Raw genomic sequence first — 27,152 nt, 5'->3', positions numbered from 1 at the left:
GCTAAGGATTGTAGGCTTGGTAGAGGCAAGGGTTAACCAGGATGCAGAATCTCCCTTGCGGTGAGCCTTCGCCATGTACTGCCCCGTACAGGAGTTATGCTACATGAGCTTCCAGTATTTATAATTTAGCCTCCTCGTGGCTTTCAGGACAGACACGTGTTTGCAGTTCTGGAATTTTCAGAATTGCTGGTGACTCAGACATGATACCAATGAAATTGCTCATGATGTGTATGTTTATGAATGGGTCCCACACATCTTCCTGTGAAATTTTTCACACGCATTTATTTGACCAAAAAAGGATGTTTCCCAAAGGTTTATAGATATTGCAAAACTGAAATGTTTCTCTTTCTGCCCATTAAAGGTTGATCTTTCCAGTTTTATTAGTCATATATAATAAATGCAGGCTTCTGTTAGGGGATCCTCTTCTGTACAGCACAGCGCTGCTTGGCTTGGTTCATAGATGTTTCTGAAATAAATCATTTTGACGTTATTTTCCCATGCACAATTTTTTCCTTTATTTTATCTTTCGTTGGATTCGGTTAGATAAATGTGGTTATGTTTTTTAAGTTATCATAGGATTTACCCCGAAGATTTGATCTCGTCAAGCATTTAAGAGGATTTGGTTTTATAGGAAGGATCATTGGCAGCATTTATAAGGAAGCGATCATCATAAAATCACCTATTGTATAATTCAGGTTTTTGCACTATGCAAGTATGTAGTTAAAAAATATGGTAATATTTTTATTTTCATATCGAATTCTTTATTAAAAAACTATATTCGAAATCTTGCAATTTTCACATTGATCATTGGCGCTTTATTAGGCTCATACTTCCTGTAGATTCTGGAAGAGTTTTCAGCATACTCCTTATCAGCAGAGGCAGAATTACAATGACACATCTATACATTGTGGTCTGCACAAAGCCACCATGTCACCTTCTTGACACATCATCAATTTTTATAATATTTAAATTGAAGTCAGGAATATTTATACTGTACCTTGAATATGCTTTACCATACACCATAGTTGTGTATCTGCAGGTTCCCATGATTGAAGAAGCTAATTTATACATCTTTTTCGATCTCGACAGGATGACCCTGTATGTATATAGGCAGAGAGCAGTCAATCACCTGGAGCGGGGCAGGGAGAAGCCGGCCATGAGTCGCACTGGACCAGTTAGGTCTCTTCCTATGGTCCCCGGCTGGCTTGTCAAACTATGAATTGTCTGAAATTCCGAGGGTGTCAGAGTAGTAGTCATGCAGCCAAACTCTGATTCCGGCTGCTCATGGTTTGGGCAGCATGACCCGAGTGCCAGGATCCCTTTAAGTAATTTCCATTAAAGCTTAGCATCTTACTGTATGTGTTATGGCATCTTCTGATGAATGAAATGGTGTATTCAGGATTTCGTTAATCAGTATTATGCCAGATGCCTTTTTATATCTGACAGTTTAAAAAATACTTGTTTTTCCCATTATTTATATCCCTTTTCTTCTTTTTTAACTGCACAGGAGATCTTTCTTACCAGGTTCAGTCACCAGATGAAGGAGCTTTGGTTACTGCTGCAAGGAATTTTGGCTTCATTTTCAAATCTCGAACACCGGAGACCATCACTGTGCAGGAGATGGGGAAAATTGTCACATACCAACTCTTAGCCATACTAGACTTCAACAATGTCAGAAAAAGGATGTCAGTTATAGGTAATGAACTTTTTCCAATGATGTGTTTTACCCATGCAGCACACCCACTAAGGGGGCTTTCACAATGCATTCCAGCACCCGCTTGGTGGCCCCATCAAGGCTTATGTCCAAACCCCCCGCAAAACGGGATTCGGGCGTATGCACCGACGGGTCCATAGACTATAATGGTGCTGGCAGAGCAAACACGCTCTATGACGTGCATCATAGAGGCGGACACCCAGACATAGTAGACTGCATCAGGATGTCTGCCTTCGGACACCCTGCCGGCAATATTATAGTCTATGGCCCCGTCGACATATACGTCCAAATCCCGTTTGACAGGTGGAGTAGGGGGGATGGACATATGCCCTGAAGGGGCCACCAAGCGTGTCCTAAACACAGTGTGAAAGCTCCCAGACTCCTCGAGATCGAAGAACCATCTTATGTGTCTCTTATTGTTATATATGCTTTAGGGGATCAAGGTATGAAATGATTTAGGAACACATTTTCTATACTATGCAGCATTAAATGGCAATTTGTATAAGTGGCTGCAAATGTTAATCTTGTTCAGCCGTAACACCTGCTTCTATTACTGTCTGCTTAAGAAATGATCGTCATTTTGATTGTACTTGAAGATGTGATTGAGCTTTGCCTGCCACTCAATAAATACATCTGACTAAATATTTGTGGAATAGCAATAAAAGTGGCCGGAATTAGTGTAAAATTTATCAAACTGGGTCATTATACCAATGCTGGGTGAACTCTAACAATGAATGATTGTTTTAGCCTGCCCGATGATAGACCGCTATTGTCTAGGAAGGAGTCAGACATGATTAATAAATAATAATCTTTATTTTTATATAGCGCTAACATATTCCGCAGTGCTTTACAGTTTGCACACATTATCATCACTGTCCCCGATGGGGCTCACAATCTAGATTCCCTATCAGTATGTCTTTGGAATGTGGGAGGAAACCGGAGTGCCCGGAGGAAACCCACGCAAACACGGAGAGAACATACAAACTCTTTGTAGATGTTGTCCTGAGTGAGATTAGAACCCAGGACCCCAGCGCTGCAAGGCTGCTGTGCTAACCACTGCGCCACCGTGATTAAAATGTTCTCCTTATAATCATTAGTCAGCAAAAGGGCTTCACATGAAAGAACGTTTCAATAAATATCATTCATATATTAAACATATATAGCCTGTTCAATGACTGTAATGGCCAATAATCACTAAATTGTGTGTGGCTGCAGTCTATTCTTCATTTAAAGGGAATCTCACCAGGTGACCCTGATTCCAGCCATGTGTCACTTAATGGGCTACATGTTGTAGTTTTTTCAGCAAGAGATTATCACTAGAGGACTAGTAAACCTGCTACCATGATCTCTCTCTCAACCCGCTCCCGCCACTGATTGGCAGTTTTCTGCCTATGCACAGTGCACTCAGAAAGCTGTCAATCACTGGTGGGGGCAAGGTTATACAGAGCTCAGATTTTGAGAACTGGTATATCAGCAGCAGAAAATATTATTTTATCAAAACTGTAGAAAGCATCCATCGAGTACCACATCACTGAAATCACTAGCATCATATTGTTTTCAAATGGGATAGAAAAAACCTGGTGACAGATTCCCTTTAAATTACCGAAGGCTGCCCTGTATCAAACTGCTAGATCTACAGCAGATAAACTGTGATTTTATCAAAACTGCAGCAAGCAGCCGAGTAAATGATACATCACTGTCATCAGGGCCTCTACCTCTTCATCAAGTTCTTCTCAGATGGTGAAGTGAAAACAGATTCCCTTTAAGGGTTGATGAATCATCAACCTTTAGGGGTATAGCCAAAGTTCAGTCTTTTTTTTTTTATTTATGTAGAATGATATTAATATTTTCTCAAAAAGTCATATTATTTGAAAACTATAGCTACTGCTCTAACAACTATTTTACTAAATATATATCGCCCAGTGGACATTTTAGGTGAAAACTGCCTATTGCCAATTATAATCTTTGCTAAAAGAAGAGCGTTTGCATTTAGCACAACTTGTGTGTGATTTGTGTTTTCTAAAGGATCACAGTTATATTTATTATCATTGTGCCGGAACACTTATAAAGTAACCATGTTTTTTTTCAGAAGTTAAAACTACACTTCAAAATAAAACACTTTGTAATATGTCTGATTACAGAAATCTAATTTCTCCTGGTCTCCATCTCAAATTTCCCAATTCATAGGTTATAAACTGTGTACAGTGAATACAGACGTTCCCATTACTGAGATAGATGACAGTTGGTGCTCATAAAGTTCTATGCAGCAGGATGCTCCTCCCCCTTCCCTCCATAGAATGATAGAGTCACCAACTGTCATCTCAGTAATGTGACAGTCTGTGTTCACGGATTCCAGCGAAGGATCAATCCAATAAGAGAAAGCAGCAGATCTCCCTGATAAGATATATTACAAAGTTACTTATTTTCATGTGCTCTATTGATTTTTGTAATAAAAATTAAGACAACGGTTACTCTTTAAATATCCAATGTATGTCTTCTGCTTATGTATTTTTTTCTGTACATTTACATGCCCTTTGGCTCGTGCATGGGTGGGACGCGTAACCATCGTCGTCATCTGACAGGTTGCGCCATCATGTGAACAGGCAGAAACTACGTTCTGTTTTGGAAGATAAAAATTCCAAACTGATCAAAATCAGATCTTTCTCCTAAAACAAGTTTAGCAAATGCGCATTGTCTGTGATGTCTTGCTCTCTTCCTAGAACTGTGAAACTCTCCGTTGGCTTGTGCCCACATCCAGTCCATCGTCTTCTCCCAGCTTGTACCTCTCACACTTCAGACTGTTCCCTTCCAGATTGTCCTGTCTGCAGTCTTTCTTTTGTGTCCGCCTTTTCTATTTCAAAATTTTACGGTTCATTTGATATTGTAGAAAACTCCGTATAATTGAATATCACAGCATTAATGAGGTGTACACTTCACTTTAACAGTAACGATTCATTTCGAGAAATCCATCACAAATCCAAGAAGTGAAATGAGTTCTAATCTCCCTTTATTTCTACATTTAATTCATGGTTCTTTTTGAGCCAGGAAACCCATTACTTATAGAAGATATTTCTTACAGTTTAGACGTTGAATGTTCATACTGGCTATGTGGAAAAAAAAAAAAAAAAGCTTCTAAAACACAAATTGGCTGTAAGCTGCGGTTGTCCTCAGAATTTTTTTTTAACCAAAACCATGAATAGACGAGAGATCTCTGTTATTCATCACAATTCTCCATCCACCCTTTTCGTGTCTGCTAATCCACACGGAGACCAGTGAGACCAGTAAACACATGTTTGCATATTCAGGGGGAATGAGCAGGGAGAAAAGAATCCGGAGAAGAGCAAACTTAGGATATGGTGGATTTTATATGCCTCCGTTATCTATTGATTTACAAACTGAAGCCATTAAAGGGCACCTGTCACCCCGAAAATCGCAGGTGAGGTAAGCCCACCGGCATCAGGGGCTTATCTGCAGCATTCTGTAATGCTGTAGATAAGCCCCCGATGTTACCTGAAAAAGGAGAAAAAGACGTTATATTATACTCACCCAGGGGCGGTCCCGCTGCTGGTCTGGTCAGATGGGCGTCTCCGGTCCGCTGCGGCGCCTCCCATCTTCTTTCCATGACGTCCTCTTCTGATCTTCAGCCACGGCTCCGGCGCAGGCGTATTTTGCTCTGCCCTGTTGAGGGCAGAGGATAGTACTGCAGTGCGCAGGCGCCGGAAAGGTCAGAGGCCCGACTCCTGCGTACTGCAGTACTTTGTCTGCCCTCAAGAGGGCAGAGCAAAGTACGCCTGCGCCGGAGCCGTGGCTGAAGATCAGAAGAGGACGTCATGGAAAGAAGATGGGAGGCGCCGCAGCGGACCGGAGACGCCCATCTGACCAGACCAGCAGCGGGACCGCCCCTGGGTGAGTATAATATAACGTCTTTTTCTCCTTTTTCAGGTAACATCGGGGGCTTATCTACAGCATTACAGAATGCTGCAGATAAGCCCCTGATGCCGGTGGGCTTACCTCACCCGCGATTTTCGGGGTGACAGGTTCCCTTTAAATAAAGAACTTACTATACTTGTCACTAATGAACGAATGCACGCCCTGTAAATACATCTACGTCTGCATGGGGTTAACAGATGAAAATCGTTTGGTGTTTGTTTTGAGTCCTCCAATACCTCTGATTATATCAGGGTTAAATGCTCACATATAAGCTTTGCCGGATCCTGCATTTTTTAGGAATAATCTTTATACATAGTGTTTAGGTACTTTTTGTGTTCTCTGTGACGTGGTAGACATACTCCTAGTGAATATTATCTAAGCCGCACAGGCCCCCTTGTAATTTGTTTGTACACTTGTGGGTTATGGTGGATCAGGGTGTATAATCACATTTAGAGGAATACAAATTGCAATGTATCATGTGTAGACATAACTAGAGTGACACCATGTGGAGTATGAATTTCGACTGCTCTAAATAGGGGACAGGGCCATCCATATTTGTAATAAAGACCCACATGGTTCTCTGTTAAATAATTCTATACACAGTGCTTCCTGAACTAAGTAATCCAATACACAATGCTGCATAATACATACCGTTGTTCTCAAAAGTTTACATACCCCCGCAGAATTTTTGCCGGGGTATGTAAAAATCTTTTTCTCCACTCATGGTTAGTGGTGGGGTGATGCCATTTATTGTCAAACTACTGTGTTTTCTCTTTTTAAATCATCATGACAACCCAAAACATCCAAATGACTCTGATCAAAAGTTCACATACCCCATTTCTTAATACCGTGTTTTGCCCCCTCTAACATCAGTGACAGCTTGAAGTCTTTTGTGGTAGTTGTGGATTAGATTCTTCATTTTCTCAGATGGTAAACCTACCTACTCTTCTTGGCAAAAAAGCCCCCAGTTCCTGTAAATTCCTGGGCTGTCTAGCATGAACTGCGCGCTTGAGATTTCCCCAGAGTGGCTCAATGATATTGAGGCCAGGAGCCTGAGATGGCCACTCCAGAGCCTTCACTTTGTTCTGCTGTAGCCGATGACAGGTTGACTTGGCCTTGTGTTTTGGATCGTTGTCATGTTGAAACGTCCGAGTACGTCCCATGCGCAGCTTCCTGGCTGATGAGTGCAAATTTGCCTCCAGTATTTGCTGATAACGTGCTGCATTAAGCTTTCTTTCAACTTTGACCAAGTTTCCTGTGCCTTTTTAGCTCACACATCCCCAAAACATCAGCGATCCACCTCCTTGCTTTACAGTAGGAATGGTGTTCCTTTCGTCATAGGCCTTGTTGACCTCTCTCCAAATGTAAAGTTTATGGTTGTGGCCAGAAAGTTAAGTTTTGGTCTCATCAAGCCAAATTACTTTGTTCCAGAAGTTTTGTTCCTCGTCTCTATGCTTTTTCACTATTTTTCAGAGAGTCCTGTATCACAGCTGATGTAATTTGTGGGTTTTTCTTTGCATACTGAACAATTTTCCTGGCGGTTGTGGACGACATTTTTGTTGGTCTACCTGACCATGGTTTTGTTTTTATAGAGCCCTTGATCTTCCATTTGTTAATCACAGGTTGAACGCCGCTGACTGGCATTTTCAATTCATTGGATATCTTTTTGTATCCCTTTCCCGTTTTTATACAGTTCAACTACCTTTTCCCATAGATTTGTTGACAATTATTTTGCTTTCTCCATGACTCACTATCCAGAAGCATCAGTGGCTGGATGGAAAATGCAAGAGTATGTCTGAATCCCAGAAACTCACTCAGCTTTTATGCACACACACTGATTACACACAAACAGGTCACAGGTGAGGATGTTACCTTTAGTAGCCATTCAAACCCATTTGTGTCAACTTCTGTGCATGTTATCAGGCCAAAATCACCAGGGTATGTGAACTTTTGATCAGGGTCATTTTGATGTTTTGGGTTGTCATTATGACTTAAAAAGAGAAAATATAGTAGTTTGACAATAAATGGCTTCATCCAACCGCTAACCATGAGTGGAAAAAGGGGGCGTGGCCTAGCGCAGGATGTGAACGGACGTGCGGTGGAGCTCTAATGCCACAATCTCCCTAAATATTGGTATCTCAGGCACCGCCGAGCGCTGAAATCACACTAAGGAGTGTGCAGGGACCCGGGGAGCAGCAGTGAGTGGCGTACAGTCGGGCGGAGAGGAGTCCTGCAAGAGGATGACGCGCATGAGACAGAAGGAGGCGGCAGCGTCGGGAAGCTCTCAGGCCCAAGATGGCGCCGAGACTGCAGAGGAGGTGGCAAGGGCGAGCGCGGCATATCAAAGGAAGATGTAGGTGATCGCTCAGCTGGAACGCTTTGCGAGGTCAGAGGAGGCTGCTAATGAGCGGTCAGCGGCTGAAGGTGAGAGACCTGAAACAAAATATGTCCCTGGGGAACAACAAGAAGGAGGGGGCCAGTCGCAGAGCAGTGGGGAGGAACAGAGATCCCCTGATGTGGCTGCACGTGCTGACCAGCTTGAACAGCCGGACACACTAGACATAGCAGAGCCGACGCTCAAAGATATATTCTCTGTAGTAATGTACAACAAGTCTGCCCTTGCAGCTCTGAACAGTCGTGTGGATGAATTAAAGGGAGAGATGGGTGCGATTAATGCTGCAGTGTGCAAAGTTGAACAGAGAGTGGAGGTGGTGGAAGAACGTGTGGGGAGTGCTGAAGACCAGGTTAATTAACTATTGAAAAGGGGAAAAAAGTATGTGCAGCGTATAGCTGAACTGGAATATAAAACCGATGATCTTGAGAACCGCTCCCGCAGGAGCAACCTGAGGATTGTGGGGGTGCTAGAAAAAGCGGAAGGAAATAACCCCACTGAGTACATTGAGTCATGGCTGAAAAACACTGTAGGAGGGGATGGTCTCACTAAAATGTTTTGCGTTGAAAGGGCACATCGTGTGGCCACTAGACCCCTGCTCCCAGGATCAGCCCCAAGAGTCATCTTGGCTAAAGTTCTGAATTATTGGGACCGGGATACCCTGCTGAGGAAAGCCAGGAACTGTGCGGATCTAACCATAGACAACAATCGCATCTCCATCTAACCAGATTATTCTGCAGCCGTCCAAAAGCTCCGAATGACGTTTGGAGAAGTAAAAAGGCGACTACGGGATATGGATTTGCGCTATTCAATGATTTACCCAGCTAAGCTGAGAGTCGCTGCCTTGGATATCGGGTGCACTTTTTTCAGAATCCAGAGGAGGCGACACACTGGCTTGATTCTAACACCAAAAATATCAGAGCGGAACGGTCCCATTGAAGCAGACTCTGAGTGATGTTGAAACAGTGATTACCTGTTATTCAGTTTGAATTTGATAAGTTAATGGTCATCTCTGAGGTGACATAATGCTATGTTGGTATATGTGGGTTGTGTTCGGCGGCGCAACGGACATTGCAGTTTGATAAATGTGGACGGCAGAGTAGTTGGAGTATTGAGCTTGTATTGTTAGGCTGTAAAAACACCCTCCTAGATCTCAAATAGAGAGGGAGAGTGAATTCTTATCAACTTTAAAGTTGTAGGAGAAAAACAGTTTTTCGGGAGGGGGATCGAAGGGAATGATGGGAGTTATTTCAGTTGGAAGGTTGGGACTGGGGGTAGAGGCGGGAAGGTGGGGAGGCGGGGGGAGGGGACCGAAACCTCTTTTTTAATGAGTCAAACGTTTGATATTGTGATATAAAATTCTAAGCTGGAACGTTAGGGGTCTCGCCAATGTCTCAAAGCAGGCCGCAATTCTACAATATCTGTTGAAGCTGAGGCCCCCAGTGATTTGCCTTCAAGAAACACACCTGGTAGAAGACAAAGTAGCTATGTTACAAAAAAGATGGGTGAGGAAGGCTTATCACTCGACGAACTCAGCCTATGCTAGGGGAGTGTCGGTATTAATCCGCACTTCTACTCCATATGAAGAAGTGGAGGTTATAATAGACAAAGACGAGCAATACGTGTTTATTGTATGTAAGATATTGAATAGATTATTATGTATAGTGTCTTTATATATCCCTCCACCGTTTTCGCGAACAAAGAGACAGGAAATTCTAGACATATCGGGGAAATGGACTGGGGTCCCGTTGCTTGTAATAGGAGACTGTTGTGAATTCAGCTTTTGGGCTCCCTCCGGTGGTTGTAGAGGGTAATGCAGTTGTGCCTGGACTGCAGGAGTGGACAGGTGTATCTACTAACTGCAAAACTGACTGGGGTATATAGCTTGGCAGGATCCTTTAGTCAGTGCCAGTTGTCCATTGTTCTGGAAGGATTCACTTCCCTGCTGGTCTCTCCAGTTTGCTGTGCTTTTCTACAAAGATAAGTCCTGGCTTTGTTTTTGCTGTCCACTTGCTGTGGACCTTAAAGTTCTGTGCATTTTCATGTTTTTGTCTTGTCCAGCTTAGTCTGTGAAGGATTTTTTGCAGCCTAGCTATTTCTCTGGAGATGCAGATATACCCCCCATGTCTTTAGTCAGATGTGGTGATCGTATTTTCTGCGGTGGATATTTTCTAGTGTTTTATACTGACCGCATAGTACTCTGTTCTATTCTTTCTTTTTAGCTAGTATGGCCTCCTATGCTAAAATCTGATTTCATATCTGCGTATGTTATTTCCCTCTCCTCTCACAGTCAATATTTGTGGGGGCTATCTATCCTTTGGGGATTTTCTCTGAGACAAGATGGGTTTCCTGTTTCTGTCTTTAGGGTAAGTTAGATCTTAGGCTGTGCCGAGGGGTCTAGGGAGTGTTAGGTACCCCCCACGGCTACTTCTAGTTTTCTGCTAGGTTCAGGGTTTGCGGTCAGTACAGGGACTACCTTCTCTAGAGTCCGTCTCATGCTGCTCCTAGGCCACCAGATCATAACAGGAGACGTGAATAATATTGCAAATGATCATTGGGATAGGAGCAAACATACAGGGAACAGAGAGGAAGGGAATGTAACACCTTTTGGAAAAAACATGAGGGAAATTGGATGGATAGATTTGTGGAGAGTTCGAAATATGGAGAACTACACTTACTCGTGCTACTCGGCGATGTATGGTTCCTTGTCTCGCATTGATGTGGCTTTGGGAAATGAAGGTATGGATAACTTGGTGCAGGAAGTGGAATAATTGCCCAGAGTTGTATCGGATCATTGTCCTCTGATGGTATCTCTACAATTGGGAGAACAGCAGCGGTTGGCAGGTATGGAATGGAAAATTCAACCCTTTTGGTTACGGTTGCTGGATATGGGAAAGATAGGAGAGGAACTGGGAGAATTCTTTAGGATAAACGAAGGTAGTGCAGAGGGTCATATAGTTTGGGATACTATGAAGGCGTTTTTGAGAGGGATTTTATTCAGAGAAGTATCTCGATATAAGACTAGGTCTCAAAAACTAGATAAAGCAGTGATGGAGGAATTAAGGGCAGCGGAGGAGGCATTGGGTGCACAGTGTTCAAAAGCTACGCAGACCCACATGAGAGTGGCCCAGTCGGAGGTTAATAAACTTCACACCCGTAAGGCAGAGACATTGCAGGCATTCCAGAACGAGGCATTCTATGCGGAAGGTGAAAAAGTGGGACATTTGCTCTCAGTGGTAGCTTCGGCACAACAGGAATCCTCGCATGTATACGCAATTAAAACAAAGGAAGGTAATGTGGTTACACAAGGGGATCAAATTTTGGATGTATTTAAACAATTTTATAGTGAGCTATACTCCTCTAAGCTACATAAAGGTCAAGAGGAGATGAACAGGTATATGAGTGCGATTAAGCTTCCTAGACTAGGTGATGAAGATAGAGAATGGATGGATAGGCCGATGGCAGCGGAGGAACTGAGGGTGGCACTGGCGGGTATGGCGGGTAATAAGACCCCGGGGGCGGACGGCATTCCGGCAGAAGTGTATAAATTTTTTAATGAAGAAATAATAACTAAATTGGAGAAGGTATTTAATGAGTCGTTGGAGAGGGGAATACTACCTACATCTATGAGAGAGGCCATTGTTGTGGTCATTCCTAAAGCTGATAAGGATCCGTTGATTCCGGAGTCCTACAGACCAAGATGATTGTGATGCTGCAGCTGTTATATGTACTGCATAATTCTCCAATTTGGATTCCGCAGAGTAGGTTCCGTAAAAATAAATCGCTGTTTGGCGAACTAATATGGGGGGGGGGGGGGAGCCCAAGGTTTAAACTAGAAACTTTGCAGAGGCCAAAGGTGGAAGGAGGCTTGGCGCTCCCTAACCCTTGGGTATCTTTTTTATCAGCACAATGCCAGCATATTGGAGGATGGGGGGAGGAGATGGGAAAGGGGCAATCGCCAAGTAGTTTGAGATATTTAATTGGAAAATGGCCTCTGGGTGAGAGTTTGGAAGGGGGACAATGTTAAAAACTGGGCTCTCGGTTTCCTACGGTTCTCCTAATTCATAAGGTATGGGAAAAAGTTAAACAGATTAGGGGTGTCACAGGCCTTATCAAATACTCTTCTATATGGGATAATATAAATTTACAAGAATTTAAGCAAATGGAAGGATTTGGGCCCTGGAGAGAGGCAGGAATTAGAAGGATGGGTCAGCTAATGGGTCAAGGGAGACTTAAGTTATTCGTGGAGTTACAAACAGAATTCCAGTTATCACATTTAAATTTATATCATTATAAAAGAATTCAGCATGCGTATCAGTCGCAATGTCGGAGAAAACTTATTGAGATCCAGATAGATATCACGCTGGTTTCCATTTTGGAGAACAGCGGGACGACGGGGGCAATTTCAGAAGTGTATAGAGATTTATTATTCACCTTTCTAGTCAAACATCCCATCAAGTCTAGAGTGAAATGGGAAGCTGAATTGGGAGAGATAAATGATGATAGATGGGAATCTATTTTAGAATATGTGCCTAAGATCTCTATGAGCGAACCTGGGGGGATGTCTCAGCAATATGTAATTCATAGAGCTTACAGAACTCCCGATAGACTGTTCAAGTTAGGTTTGAGGTCTGATTCCGAGTGTCCACGATTTTCTCAGGAACAGGCAGACATGTTACACATGCTGTGGCATTGCCCTAGATTGTCTGCCTTCTGGACAGTTGTATTGAATCGGATTGAATTGGTATATAGGTGTCATTCCCAGAGACCCTCTGGTCTGTATATTAGGTTATGTGGAAGAAATAGCAATGGTATCTATGGTTAAACTGGCGATTGCTAGATTGTTATTCATAGCAAGGACATTGATGGCTCGGTTCTGGATCAGGGAGGAGCCTCCGACTAGATGAGACTTTCTTACGCAGGCGGATCATATAATTTTATTGGAAAAAAGTATCTATTCTAAGAGAAATAAACTCGATGTATTTCAAAACATATGGCAGCCATGGATAGAATGGAATTAGATTTGTGGGGAGGATGCATAATGTTGTAGATGAGGTTCATACTATACAATTGTATTTGGATTGGGGACGGAATATCGGATGGGAAATGAGGAAGGCATTAAGGGGGTCTCTAGGGGGGGAAAAGGGAGGGGGGAGTTTTGTTCATAAAAATATATGACTATATGTGAATAATAGCTTGATGTCATTTGTTATCATTGTTTTTCCTTAATAAAAATTTATCTGATTAAAAAAAAACATGAGTGGAAAAAAAGTTTTGGTGTTATCATTCCTATTCTTTGAAAAAAGGCCAAGAAAGCAAAACTTCTGCCGGGGTATGTAAACTTTTGAGCATAACTGTTTACAATACCTCCATAATACATATACAATGCCCCCATAATACAATACTTGATGCCCCATAATACATATACAGGGCTCCATAATACATATACAATTCCCCCATAATACTATGCACAATGCCCTCATAATACAATAAATGATGCTCCATAATACATAATATACAGTGTCCCCATAATACATGCACAATGTAATACATACAAAATGCCCCCATAATACAATACACGATGCCCCATAATACAATACACATTGCCACATAATACATACACAATGACTCCATAGTACAATACTAGATGCCCCATAATACATACTACATATACAACTACCACATAATACAAATTACAATACACAATGCCCCTATAATGCAGTTCACGAAGCCCCAATAATACTTAACAAAATAATCTATGCTCGCATAATACATTGTAAAAAACACATTACCCCCATAGTACATAATACAATACATGATGTCCTGATATTACAAAACACAATACACGATGCCTCCATAATACATGATACAATACACAGTGCCCCCATAATATATAATACAATACACAGTGCCCCATGATACAATGCACAAGAAAAGTTTTCTCCAGCGACCACAGGAGATATGATTCTTAAAACTTGACGTTTATTATCATATTAAAAAACACAGATATGCAGATGAGCAATCCCAATGCAAGGAATGAATCCTACATGTTTCAACCTACAAGGTTTTAATCATGGATACAATGCACAGTGCCCCAAAATACAATACACAATGCCCCAAAATACAATACACGATGCCCTATAATACATAATACAATACACAGTGCCCTATAATACAATACATGATGTCCCGTAATACAAAACACAATGCCCCCATAATACAATACACAGTGCCCCCATAATATATAATACAATACACAATGCCCTCATAATATATAATACAATACACAATGCCCCATAATACAGAATACAATACACAGTGCCCCATAATACAATACACAGTGCCCCCATAATATATAATACAATACACAGTGCCCCATAATATGTAATACAATACACAGTGCCCCTATAATATATAATACAATACACAGTGCCCACATAATATATAATACAATACACAGTGCCCCATAGTACATAAAACAATACACAGTGCCCCATAATACAATACACAGTGCCCCGATAATATATAATACAATACACATTGACCCCATAATATATAATGCAATACACAGTGCCCAATAATACAATACACGATGCCCCCATAATACATATACAATACACAGTGCCCCATAATACAGTACACGTTGCCTCCATAATGTATAATGAAATAAACCAGTGCCCCATAATACAATACACGATTCCCCCATAATATATAATACAATTCACAGTGCCCCATAATACAATACACAGTGCCCCATAATACAATACACAGTGCCCCCATAATATATAATATAATACACAGTGCCCCATAATACAATACACCGTGCCCCATAATACAATACACAGTGCCTCATAATGCAATACATGATGCCCCCATAATACATAATACAATACACAATGCCCCATAATACAATACACAGTGCCCTATAATACAATACATGATGCCCCTGTAATACAAAACACAATGCCCCTATAATACTATATATAGTGTCCCATAATATATAATACAATACATAGTGCCCCATAATACAATACACCGTGCCCCATAATATAATACACAGTGCCCCATAATGCAATACATGATACCCCTATAATACAATACATGATACCCCATCTACTATATAATTGTCTAAGGGTCACTTCCGTCTTTCTATCTGTCCTTCTGTCTGTCTGTCACGGATATTCATTCATCGTGGCCTCTGTCTGTCATGGAAATCCAAGTCGCTGATTGGTCGCGGCACAGCGACGGGAACAGTCTGGCGTGAAAATGGCCGCTCCTTACTCCCCGCAGTCAGTGCCCGGCGCCCGCATACTCCTCTCCAGTCACCACTCACACAGGGTTAATGCCGGCGGTAACGGACCGCGTTACGCCACGGGTAACGCACTCCGTAACCACTGCTATTAACCCTGTGTGTCCCCAACTTTTTACTATTGATGCTGCCTATGCGGCATCAATAGTAAAAAGATCTAATGTTAAAAATAATAAAAAAACAGAAAACCTGCTATTCTCACCCTCCATCGTCCGATGATGTGCTCACGTCTGCCGCCATCTTCCGTTCCCAACGATGCATTGCGAAATTACCCAGAAGACTTAGCGGTCTCACGAGACCGCTAAGTCATCTGGGTAATTTCTCAATGCATCCTGGGAACCGAAGATGGCGGCAGCCGCTCGCGTATGGCCGGAGCTTCGCTGGATCCCAGGGGGTGAGTATATAACTTTTTTATTTTAATTATTTTTTAAAAAGGGATATGGTGCCCACACTGCTGTATACTACGTGGGCTGTGTTAGATACCGCGTTGCTGATATATACTACATAGGCAGTGTTATATACTATGTCGGCTGTGTTATGTACTGCGTGGGCTGTGCTATATATTACGTGGCCACTGTTATATACTGCGTGGACAGTGTTATATACTACATGGCTGCTATATACTGCGTGGGCAGTGTTATATACTACGTGGCTGCTATATACTGTGTGGGCTGTGCTATATATTACGTGGCCAGTGTAATATACTGCGTGGCCTGTCTTATATACTACGTCGCCTGTGTTATATACTGCGTGGCTGCTATATATTGCGTCGGCTGTGTTATATAGTACGTGGCTGTGTTATATACTGCGTGGCCACTGTTATATATTGCGTGGCCTGTATTAATGCCTCGGGTATTCTACAATATGTATGTATATAGCAGCCACATAGTATATAGCACAGGCCACGTAGTATTTGTCTGCTATATACTACATGGCTCCTATATACTACGTGACCTGTGCTATATACTATGTGGCTGCTATATACATACATAAATACATATTCTAGAATACCCGATGTGTTAGAATCGGGCCACCATCTAGTAATACATAATACAATACGCAATGACCCATAATGCATAATACAATACACACTGCCCTATAATACAATACATGATGCCCCCGTAATACAAAACACAATGCCCCTATAATACAATACACAGTGCCCCCATAATATATAATACAATGCACAGTGCCCCATAATACAATACACAGTGTCCCCATAATATATAATACAATGCACAGTGCCCCATAATACAATAGTAACATAGTTAGTAAGGCCGAAAAAAGACATTTGTCCATCCAGTTCAGCCTATATTCCATCATAATAAATCCCCAGATCTACGTCCTTCTACAGAACCTAATTGTATGATACAATATTGTTCTGCTCCAGGAAGACATCCAGGCCTCTCTTGAACCCCTCGACTGAATTCGCCATCACCACCTCCTCAGGCAAGCAATTCCAGATTCTCACTGCCCTAACAGTAAAGAATCCTCTTCTATGTTGGTGGAAAAACCTTCTCTCCTCCAGACGCAAAGAATGCCCCCTTGTGCCCGTCACCTTCTTTGGTATAAACAGATCCTCAGCGAGATATTTGTATTGTCCCCTTATATACTTATACATGGTTATTAGATCGCCCCTCAGTCGTCTTTTTTCTAGACTAAATAATCCTAATTTCGCTAATCTATCTGGGTATTGTAGTTCTCCCATCCCCTTTATTAATTTTGTTGCCCTCCTTTGTACTCTCTCTAGTTCCATTATATCCTTCCTGAGCACCGGTGCCCAAAACTGGACACAGTACTCCATGTGCGGTCTAACTAGGGATTTGTACAGAGGCAGTATAATGCTCTCATCATGTGTATCCAGACCTCTTTTAATGCACCCCATGATCCTGTTTGCCTTGGCAGCTGCTGCCTGGCACTGGCTGCTCCAGGTAAGTTTATCATTAACTAGGATCCCCAAGTCCTTCTCCCTGTCAGATTTACCCAGTGGTTTCCCGTTCAGTGTGTAATGGTGATATTGATTCTTTCTTCCCATGTGTATAACCTTACATTTATCATTGTTAAACCTCATCTGCCACCTTTCAGCCCAAGTTTCCAACTTATCCAGATCCATCTGTAGCAGAATACTTTCTTCTCTTGTATTACACATTGCCCTCATAATATATACCGTAATACAATACACAGTGCCCCATAATACATAATACAATACACAGTGCCCCATAATACAATACACAGTGCCCCCATAATATATAATATAATACACAGTGCCCCGATAATATATAATACAATACACAGTGCCCTATAATACAATACACAGTGCCCTCATAATATATAATACAATGCACAGTGCCCCATAATACATAAAACAATACACAGTGCCCCATAATACAATACACAGTGCCCCGATAATACACAATACTATACACAGTGCCCCCATAATATATAATACAATACACAGTGCACCAAAAAAACCCCAAAAAGTTATTAGTTAAAAGCAAGGCACCAAACCCTACCAATAGTGACAAATAACACCAAAAACCAAAAAAAAAAAAAAAAAAGTGCTACGAAAACACAATAAAACTGATGGGGAAAACCTATATCACCCTAGCTGAGGCACCTATATCCGCCCCTGCCTGGCTGCGGAGGTAGACACCCTAGGGGGCAGCGTTATGGCGCCCCCGCTCCACGATGACTGTCCCTAGGGGCCCTGATATACCCTACAGCCACTGAGAGCCTCTACCCAGAAGCTGCAAGGCCCTCTGCACTATACATAGACCAACTATGCTAGGGAAGACCTGTATCCCCACAAGAAGCAAGTTAAACATAGACATGGTTTTTGGTGTTATTTGTCACTATTGGTAGGGTTTGTTGCCTTGCTTTTAACTAATAAAAAGTGGTTTTAATATATATATATATTGAGGATAACTTTATGATTTTGATGTCTATACCTCTAGTGCTGATACAATTTTCTCGAGATAATTACAATACACAGTGCCCCATAATATATAATACAATACACAGTGCCCCATAATACAACACATGATGCCCCCATAATACATAATGCAATACACAATGCCCCAATATACAATATACGATGCCCCATAATACATAATGCAATACACAGTGCCCTATAATACAATACATGATGCCCCGTAATACAAAACACAATGCCCCATAATATAATACACAGTGCCCCCATAATATATAATGCAATACACAGTGCCCCATAATACAAAACACAGTGCCCCATAATATAATACACAGTGCCCTCATAATATATAATACAATACACAGTGCCCCATAATACAATACATAGTGCCTCCATAATATATAATATAATACACAGTGCCCCCATAATATATAATATAATACACAGTGCCCTATAATACAATACAATACACAGTGCCCCCATAATATATAATACAATACACAGTGCCCCCATAATATATAATACAATACACAGTGCCCCCATAATATATAATACAATACACAGTGCCCTATAATACAATACACAGTGCCCCATAATACATTACACAATGCCCCCATAATATATAATACAATACACAGTTCCCCATAATGCAATACACAGTGCCCCATAATGTATAATACAATACACAGTGCCCCCATAATATATAATACAATACACAGTGCCCCATAATACATTACACAGTGCCCCCATAATATATAATACAATAGACAGTTCCCCATAATGCAATGCACAGTGCCCCCATAATATATAATACAATAGACAGTGCCCCATAATACAGTACACGATGCCCCATAATACATATACAATACACAGTGCCCCATAATACAATACACGATTCCCCCATAATATAAAATACAATTCACAGTGTCCCATAATACAATACACAGTGCCCCATAACATATAATATAATATTCAAAAAGAACCTGAAGACCCACCTCTTCAGACAAGCCTACAACCTGCAGTAATCACCGATCGACCAAACTGCTGCATGACCATCTCTATCCTCACCTACTGTATTCTCACCCATCCCTTGTAGATTGTGAGCCTTCGTGGGCAGGGTCCTCACTCCTCTTGTACCAGTTATGACTTGTATTGTTTAAGATTATTGTACTTTTTTTTACTATGTATACCCCTCCAGTCCTCACATGTAAAGCGCCATGGAATAAATGGCGCTATAACAATAAATAATAATAATAACAATAATAATATACAATGCCCCCATAATATACATTGCTCAAAAAAAAAGGGAACACTAAATTCCCACATCCTAGATATCACTGAATTAAATATTCCAGTTGTAAATCTTTGTTCATTACATAGTGGAATGTGTTGAGAACAACGAAACCTAAAAATTATCAACGTAAATCACAACTAATATCCCACGGAGGTATGGAGTTGGAATGATGCTCAAAATCAAAGTGGAAAATGAAGTAACAGGCTGATCCAACTTCAGTGGAAATGCCTCCAGACAAAGAAATGATGCTCAGTAGTGTGTGTGACCTCCACGTGTCTGTATGACCTCCCTACAATGCCTGGGCATGCTCCTGATGAGGCGGTGGATGGCCTCCTGATGGATCTCCTTCCAGACCTGGACTAAAGCATCCAACTCCTGGACAGTCTGTGGGGCAACGTGACCTTGGTGGATGGTGCGAGACATGATGTCCCAGATGTGTTCAATCGGATTCAGGTCTGGGGAACGGGCGAGCCAGTCCATAGCTTCAATGCCTTCATCTTGCAGGAACTGCTGACACACTCCAGCCACATGAGGTCTGGCATTGTCCTGCATTAGGAGGAACCCAGGGCCAACCGCACCAGCATATGGTCTCACAAGGGGTTTGAGGATCTCATCTCGGTATCTAATGGCAGTCATGTTTCCTCTGGCGAGCACTTGGAGGGCTGTGCGGCCCTCCAAAGAAATGCCACCCCACACCATTACTGACCCACTGCCAAACTGGTCATCCTGAAGGATGTTGCAGGCGTCTCAAGACTCTGTCACGTCTGTCACATGTGCTCAGTGTGAACTTGCTTTCATCTGTGAAGCGCACCAGTGGCGAATTTGCCAATCCTGATGTTCTGTGGCAAATGCCAAGCCTCCTGCACGGTGTCGGGCTGTGAGCACAACCCCCATCTGTGGATGTCGGGCACTCAGACTTATGGAGTCGGGTTCTAACCGTTTGTGCAGACACATGCACATTTGTGGCCTGCTGGAGGTCTTTTTGCAGGGCTCTGGCAGTGCTCCTCCTGTTCCTCCTTGCACAAAGGCTGAGGTAGCGGTGATGTTGCTGGGTTGTTGCTCTCCTACGGCCCCCTCCACGTCTCCTGGTGTACTGGCCTGTCTCCTGGTAGCACATCCAGCCTCTGGACACTACGATGACAGACACAGCAAACCTTCTTGCCACACCTCGCAATGACGTGCCATCATGGATGAGCCGCCCTACCTGAGCCACTTGTGTGAGTTGTAGAGTCCGTCTCATGCTACCACTTGTGAAAGCACAAGCAACATTCAAAAGTGACCAAAACATCAGCCCTAAAGCTTTGGTACCGAGATGTGGTCTGTGGTCCCCACCTGCAGAACCGCTCCTTTATTGAATGTATCTTGATAATTGCCAATAATTTCCATCTGTTGTCTATTACATTTGCACAACAGCATGTGAAATTGATTGTCAAACAGTGTTGCTTCCTAAGTGGACAGTTTGATTTCACAGAAGTTTGATTTACTTGAAGTTATATTTTGTTGTTTTAGTGTTCCCTTTATTTTTTTGAACAGTGTATAATACAATTCACAGTTCCCCCATAATATATAATATAATACACAGTGCCCCCATAATATATAATACAATACACAGTGACCCATAATACAATACACAGTGCGCCCATAATATATAATACAATACACAGTGACCCATAATACAATACACAGTGCCCCCATAATATATAATACAATGCACAGTGACCCATAATACAATACACAGTGCCCCCATAATATATAATACAATACACAGTGACCCATAATACAATACACAGTGCCCCATAATACAATACACAATGCCCCCATAATATATAATACAATACACAGTGCCCCATAATACAATACATAATGCCCCCATAATATATAATACAATACACAGTGCCCCATAATACAATACCTGATGCCCTCATAATACATAATACAATATATTATGCCACTTGTAATTCTATACAACACACCCATTAAATTGACAATTTTCCACTGCCCAAATAAATTTACCTATCCCAGTTCCCTCGAAGTCCTCTAAATTAGGCAGTCAGTCCTCTCTTGCGAATCAACAAATTTGTTAAATAGCGAGGCAGAGAGTCGTTCACACTTTTGCTCCTTACAGTAGACAATTGATTGACCCCAATGAGCATAATGATAAAAATAAAGCAAGAGACACAAAATTCATATAAAAATAAAAAAACTATCTTTATTAGAGCATAAAAAAGGTTATTCAATAAAAAGTGACACTGTATAGGGTTTAAGGAAGAAAGAATAGGGCAGCCCAATCATATCACTGTAAGGTAAATGTACATCCTGTAAATAGAGGGCATATATATGATAAACCAAGGGGGTATTGTAATCGCGAAAATCATAAATGCCCACTATGCACAGAACAGAGCAGTTCAATCAAACACTAAATATTGCCAAGTGGAGTGGGTGTTGATCAAGCAGCCATCCACAGCCCATGTATTGTTTGATCAGAGGGACCCCTGAACAGACAGAGGTAAAGTGTGGCCCATGGGCCACATCTGACCCTGTGGCTGTTTCTGTCCAGCTCACCAAAGGGCTGGAAATAGTGATGTACTGCACCACCACCATGTACTGCCTCTCCGTCACCATCCTCTTCCACCATTCAATCTGTGCGACTGAGACTCTGCGCAGGAGTTGTTATGACATCCTAGACGATGCCTGCTGTGCGTAGCCTCAGTCCACATGGAGGGGAGCAGTGCATCAACGGGAACAAGGTTAACCGAGTCTTTGATTTTTTTATTTCTTTTTATTCTTTAATTCTCAGTCAGCACATGGGGAAACTGAAAGGCATCATACCGTGTATGGGGCTACGGGGACATCAGAGTATGTATGGGTGTATTATATTGTATGGATGAGCAGTGAGGGTACCAAACTCTGTAGGGGGGCTGTGTGGATAAAGATCATCTCCTTACAAGAACAGTTTTTAACACATCCAGTTGTGGAACTAATTATTCCAAGATCTATGGATTAACATTGACTTAAGGTACTGTCACACTAGACGATATCGCTAGCGATCCGTGACGTTGCAGCGTCCTCGCTAGCGATATCGTCCAGTGTGACAGGCAGCAGCGATCAGGCCCCTGCTGGGAGATCGCTGGTCGGGGAAGAAAGTCCAGAACTTTATTTCATCGCTGGACTCCCCGTAGACATCGCTGAATCGGCGTGTGTGACACCGATTCAGCGATGTCTTCGCTGGTAACCAGGGTAAACATCGGGTAACTAAGCGCAGGGCCGCGCTTAGTAACCCGATGTTTACCCTGGTTACCATCCTAAAAGTAAAAAAACAAACACTACATACTTACCTACAGCCGTCTGTCCTCCAGCGCTGTGCTCTGCTCTCCTCCTGCTCTGGCTGTGAGCGTCGGTCACCGCTCTGCTTTCTGGCTGCCCGGCGCTCACAGCCAGACCAGAGAAGCAGAGCGCCGAGGACAGACAGCGGAAGGTAAGTATGTAGCGTTTGTTTTTTTACTTTTTAGGATGGTAACCAGGGTAAACATCGGGTTACTAAGCGCGGCCCTGCGCTTAGTTACCCAATGTTTACCCTGGTTACCGGGGACCTCGGGATCGTTGGTCGCTGGAGAGCTGTCTGTGTGACAGCTCTCCAGCGACCAAACAGCGACGCTGCAGCGATTCGGATCGTTGTCGGTATCGCTGCAGCGTCGCTATGTGTGACGGTACCTTTATTCATGGGACAAAGCCTTTAAATTCGGCTGGTCGGTTCAGGCCTCCACAATAATCACTCTCTCGTGGCCCGTTGAAAAATTAATTGCCCACTCCTACACTTGGACACGTTGAAAAGAAAAAATATTGTTAACGTTGTAGATCATTGTTATAACGCAGCACCAAAATAATTTTTGCTTGCCGTGACAGGGCAGCACGGTGGCGCAGTGGTTAGCACTGCAGCCTTGCAGCGCTGAAGTCCTGGGTTCAAGCTCTACTAAGGACAACATCTGCAAGGAGTTTGTATGTTCTCCCAGTGTTTGTGTGGGTTTCCTCCGGGTACTCCGGTTTCCTCCCACATTCCAAAGACATACTGATAGGGAATTTAGATTGTGAGCCCAAACAGGGACAGCGATGAAAATGTGTGCAAACTGTAAAGCGCTGCGTAATATGTTAGCAGCTATATAAAAATAAAGATTATTATTATTATCTATATACCTTTTGGGAAAAATATGATTTTTTTGCATGCTTCACAAACTTATCTATTGCCATTAACAAGGTTGTTCTTTTTTACCAGTGCGAAATCCTGAAGGTCAAATTAAACTTTACTGCAAAGGTGCAGACACTATCCTGTATGAGAGGCTTCATGTCAGTAGTGAAGAATTAATGTACATTACTTCAGAACATCTCAATGTGAGTATGCCACCTGTCCCTAATGGGGGAATGTAGTTTACATGTGCACTTCATATTCCATTGCTGGAAGCAGTTGGTAGTGCGCATGCGCCCAAATTAACCTGCCCTGATTTTCGGTCTGATGGCGATCTGTGAGCCGAGGAGACTGCTCCCACCCTTGTAATCATAGCCAGAAGCTCTGTGTTCCACCATTTCACAGACCAGAAGTCACTATTTTGTTCTGCATCCCTCAGATGTTCGGTTGCGAACATTTAGTACACTGATGCACCCACACATCTCTTCTGCCAGTGGCTGGCCTTGGCTTTTAATGCTTTCAATGTCTCTTTACCACAACACGCCCACCGGAAGAAGCGGGAGCAAAATGCGTGTTGGGGTGGAGGGACACGATAATGGTCTCTAGTCCTGGCTGTAGCTAAAACTCACGATTATAAGGTAATACTGTATTTTCTTATTAAAATGCTCAGCCATACTACCTCATATATATGCCTAATATTATAATAATATGGTGATCTCTTTTATATTTATATTACAATATATGTACACTATAACAAAGTATGTGAACTCCCCTTTATAATTCTTATTAGTGCACACTTCTTTTTGACCTTTGTGCATGTATCCTCTGTGAGGTACCTTTTTATGGTTTTGTTTTATTTGTCACTATTCTAATAAAGAAACGTATATTTTGTGGACATTTGTGTTCACTGCTTTCAATGACTTACCTTTTTCACTCATCTGGTGGGCTAATTGGGGGAGTGTAGTTTACATGTGCCCTGCATATCCCATTGCTGGATGCAGTCAGTCTTAAACACTGATGGCTACTGCTGTAATGTTATTTTAAAGAAACACTCACTTCAACTTTTTTATCCTTTTAATATATTGCAGTCATCATATTATATAGTACTGTGCAGTTACAATTGCTCATTTTGCATTTCTACCCTGCTAATTCTTCTCTTTTATCTATGTAGAAACAAGAAGTTTCTTGTTCCTGCATTTATCATCCCTCTGCAGCTCCTTCATGGTTACCTTTGGTCTCTGCGCTCCTTCTCTGATTAATACCATCCTCGCCCAGGCTGAGAATTTTGGTGAGCGGCACAGAGACCAAAGGTAACCCTGAAGGAGCTTCAGAGTTCCTAAGCAGAGACTGGAGTATCTGTCTATACGACCACAATAAACCGTACACTCCATAGAGGTGGGCTTTATGGAAAAGTGGGCAGAAAAATTTAAAAATTACACTCACAAATTGTGGACTCATTTTAAGTTTGCCAAAAGACATGTGGGTGACTCCCCAAATGTATGACGGAAGGTGCTATGGTCAGATGAGTCCAAAATTGAATTTTTGGCCACCAAGGTAAACGCTATGTGTTTTTTAGTGTGTGACAGCAGCCAAAACATAAAAAAAACGATATGAATCTGGTGTCGCTGTAATCACACCGACCGAAAGAATAAAGTTGTCTAATCACTTATAATGCAAGAGGAACGGCATAAAATATAAATAAATCCAATTCTTCACCTGCTGTTGATTTGTTTATTTTGCCTCCCAAAGATAAAGCTCAACTCACATTTATCCTACTCTGATCGGTTACATCGGGGTTTCCGTGTAAATCTCTGAAATACCTGATTCAGACGAAGCCCCCAGCGGAAAATTCCCTATAATGAGGCAGATGGAGGCACTGTGGACGTAATCTGGCCTATGATCTGGCTGTGTCCGTCTTTTTAGCGTGCATAAAAGTGTGGTCGACCACAGTTTTGTGCACTTCTGAAAAGAAGCACACCACTGAACAGGGGCCAAATGGAGTTCAGTGTAATTCTGCTGCCTCATTATAGCAAATGGATCCTTCAGGGGTTTCATCTGAATCACGTCTCTCAGAGATTTAGATGGAAACTTTGATCTAAGTGCTCAGCGTATAGCGCCAGATAGATGTGATCCCAAATGTTATGTAAAAAATCTGTGCTCCAACTATCAAGTAGCACTCTGTTCCTCCCGAGTTTCACTGTATGGCTAAGAAGTACTGTACAGTCACATTTGGGGTATTTCCACATTCAGCAGAAATGGTGTGACACATTTTGGTGCCATTTTCTTGTGTGAAATTGTAAAATCTGGGGCTAAAACAAACTTTTTGAGGTAAAAATTGTAATTATTTCTTCTTCACTACCCAATGGTCTAAAATTCTGTGACATACATGTGGTTACAATATGATAACTGCACCCTTAGATGAATTAATTGAAAGGTGTAGTTTGTTAAATAGGGTCAATTATGGGGAGTTCTGCTATTCTGGCACCTCAGGAGCTCTTCTGGTGGGTCATGGCACCTGTAAACCGTAACATAAAAATTTGCTCTACAATATTGCTTTCCTTCCCTTCCGAGCTTTGCACTTTGTCTCAAAAGTAGTTTTCAATCACATATGGGGTATTGGCGTACTCAGGAGTAATTGCGTAACAAATTGTGATGTTCATTTTCTCAAATTATCCCTTTTGAAAATTAAAAACCTTGAGCCAATTCAATATTTTAGTCGAAAAATGGGAATTTTTCATTGACTCAGCCCAATTTAATACAATTTTGTGAACCGCCTGAGAGTTAAAAATGCTCCCTACACCCAAAGATGAATTCCTCGAGTGGTGTATTTCCAATTGGGGTCACTTGTGGGGGTTTCTGCTGTTTTGTCATGTCAGGGACTCTTCAAATGTGACATGGCTATCCACCATATATTCCTGCTAAAATAACTCTCCAGAGTTGAATTGGCGCTCCTTCACTTCTGAGCCCTGCTGTGCTCCCAAACAGTAGTTTTCCACCACATATGGAATATCTGTGTGCTCAGGAGAAATTGCACAACAAATTGTGCTGTCGATTTTCTGTTTGAAAAAATTAAAATGTTAATTTTTTTCTTCCACATTGCTTTAATTCCTGTAAAGCTCCTGAAGGGTTAATGAATGTAATGTGTTTTTGATCACATTGAGGGGTGCAGTCTTTGAAATAATTACACTTTCGAGTGTTTTCGTTGCAACTCCATCAGTTTTTTTTTCTTCTTTTAGCAGTAACTAGAAATTTAGTTTTTTTACATTTCCCACATTTTTATTTTTTATTTTAGGGGGTTTGTGGCTTCACCTCTTACATAAAAGGAAAATATACTGTTAAGGCACAGCTGGATTTCCCATGGGAGTTGTATTTATTTTATTTTTGTCGTAGGTAGAATGTGTACT

At 41.9% G+C, this 27,152-nt stretch overlaps 1 protein-coding gene across 2 annotated transcripts in view; it reads left to right on the top strand.

Annotated features, from left to right (window-relative positions):
* Positions 1-27,152, top strand: part of ATP8B4 (ATPase phospholipid transporting 8B4 (putative)) — a 372,592-nt gene that overhangs the window by 284,297 nt on the left and 61,143 nt on the right. For both annotated transcript variants that reach the window (XM_069766048.1, XM_069766049.1), the window contains 2 exons: positions 1,508-1,696; positions 23,839-23,954. In XM_069766048.1, the coding sequence (XP_069622149.1) occupies positions 1,508-1,696; positions 23,839-23,954 (305 nt within the window). The remainder of the gene's footprint in view (positions 1-1,507; positions 1,697-23,838; positions 23,955-27,152) is intronic.

This window comes from Ranitomeya imitator, chromosome 4 (assembly GCF_032444005.1).
Source record: "Ranitomeya imitator isolate aRanImi1 chromosome 4, aRanImi1.pri, whole genome shotgun sequence".
Taxonomy (NCBI): Eukaryota; Metazoa; Chordata; class Amphibia; order Anura; family Dendrobatidae; genus Ranitomeya; species Ranitomeya imitator.
Note: the sequence above shows the minus strand (reverse complement) of the source record. Positions and strands in the feature narration are given on the sequence as shown.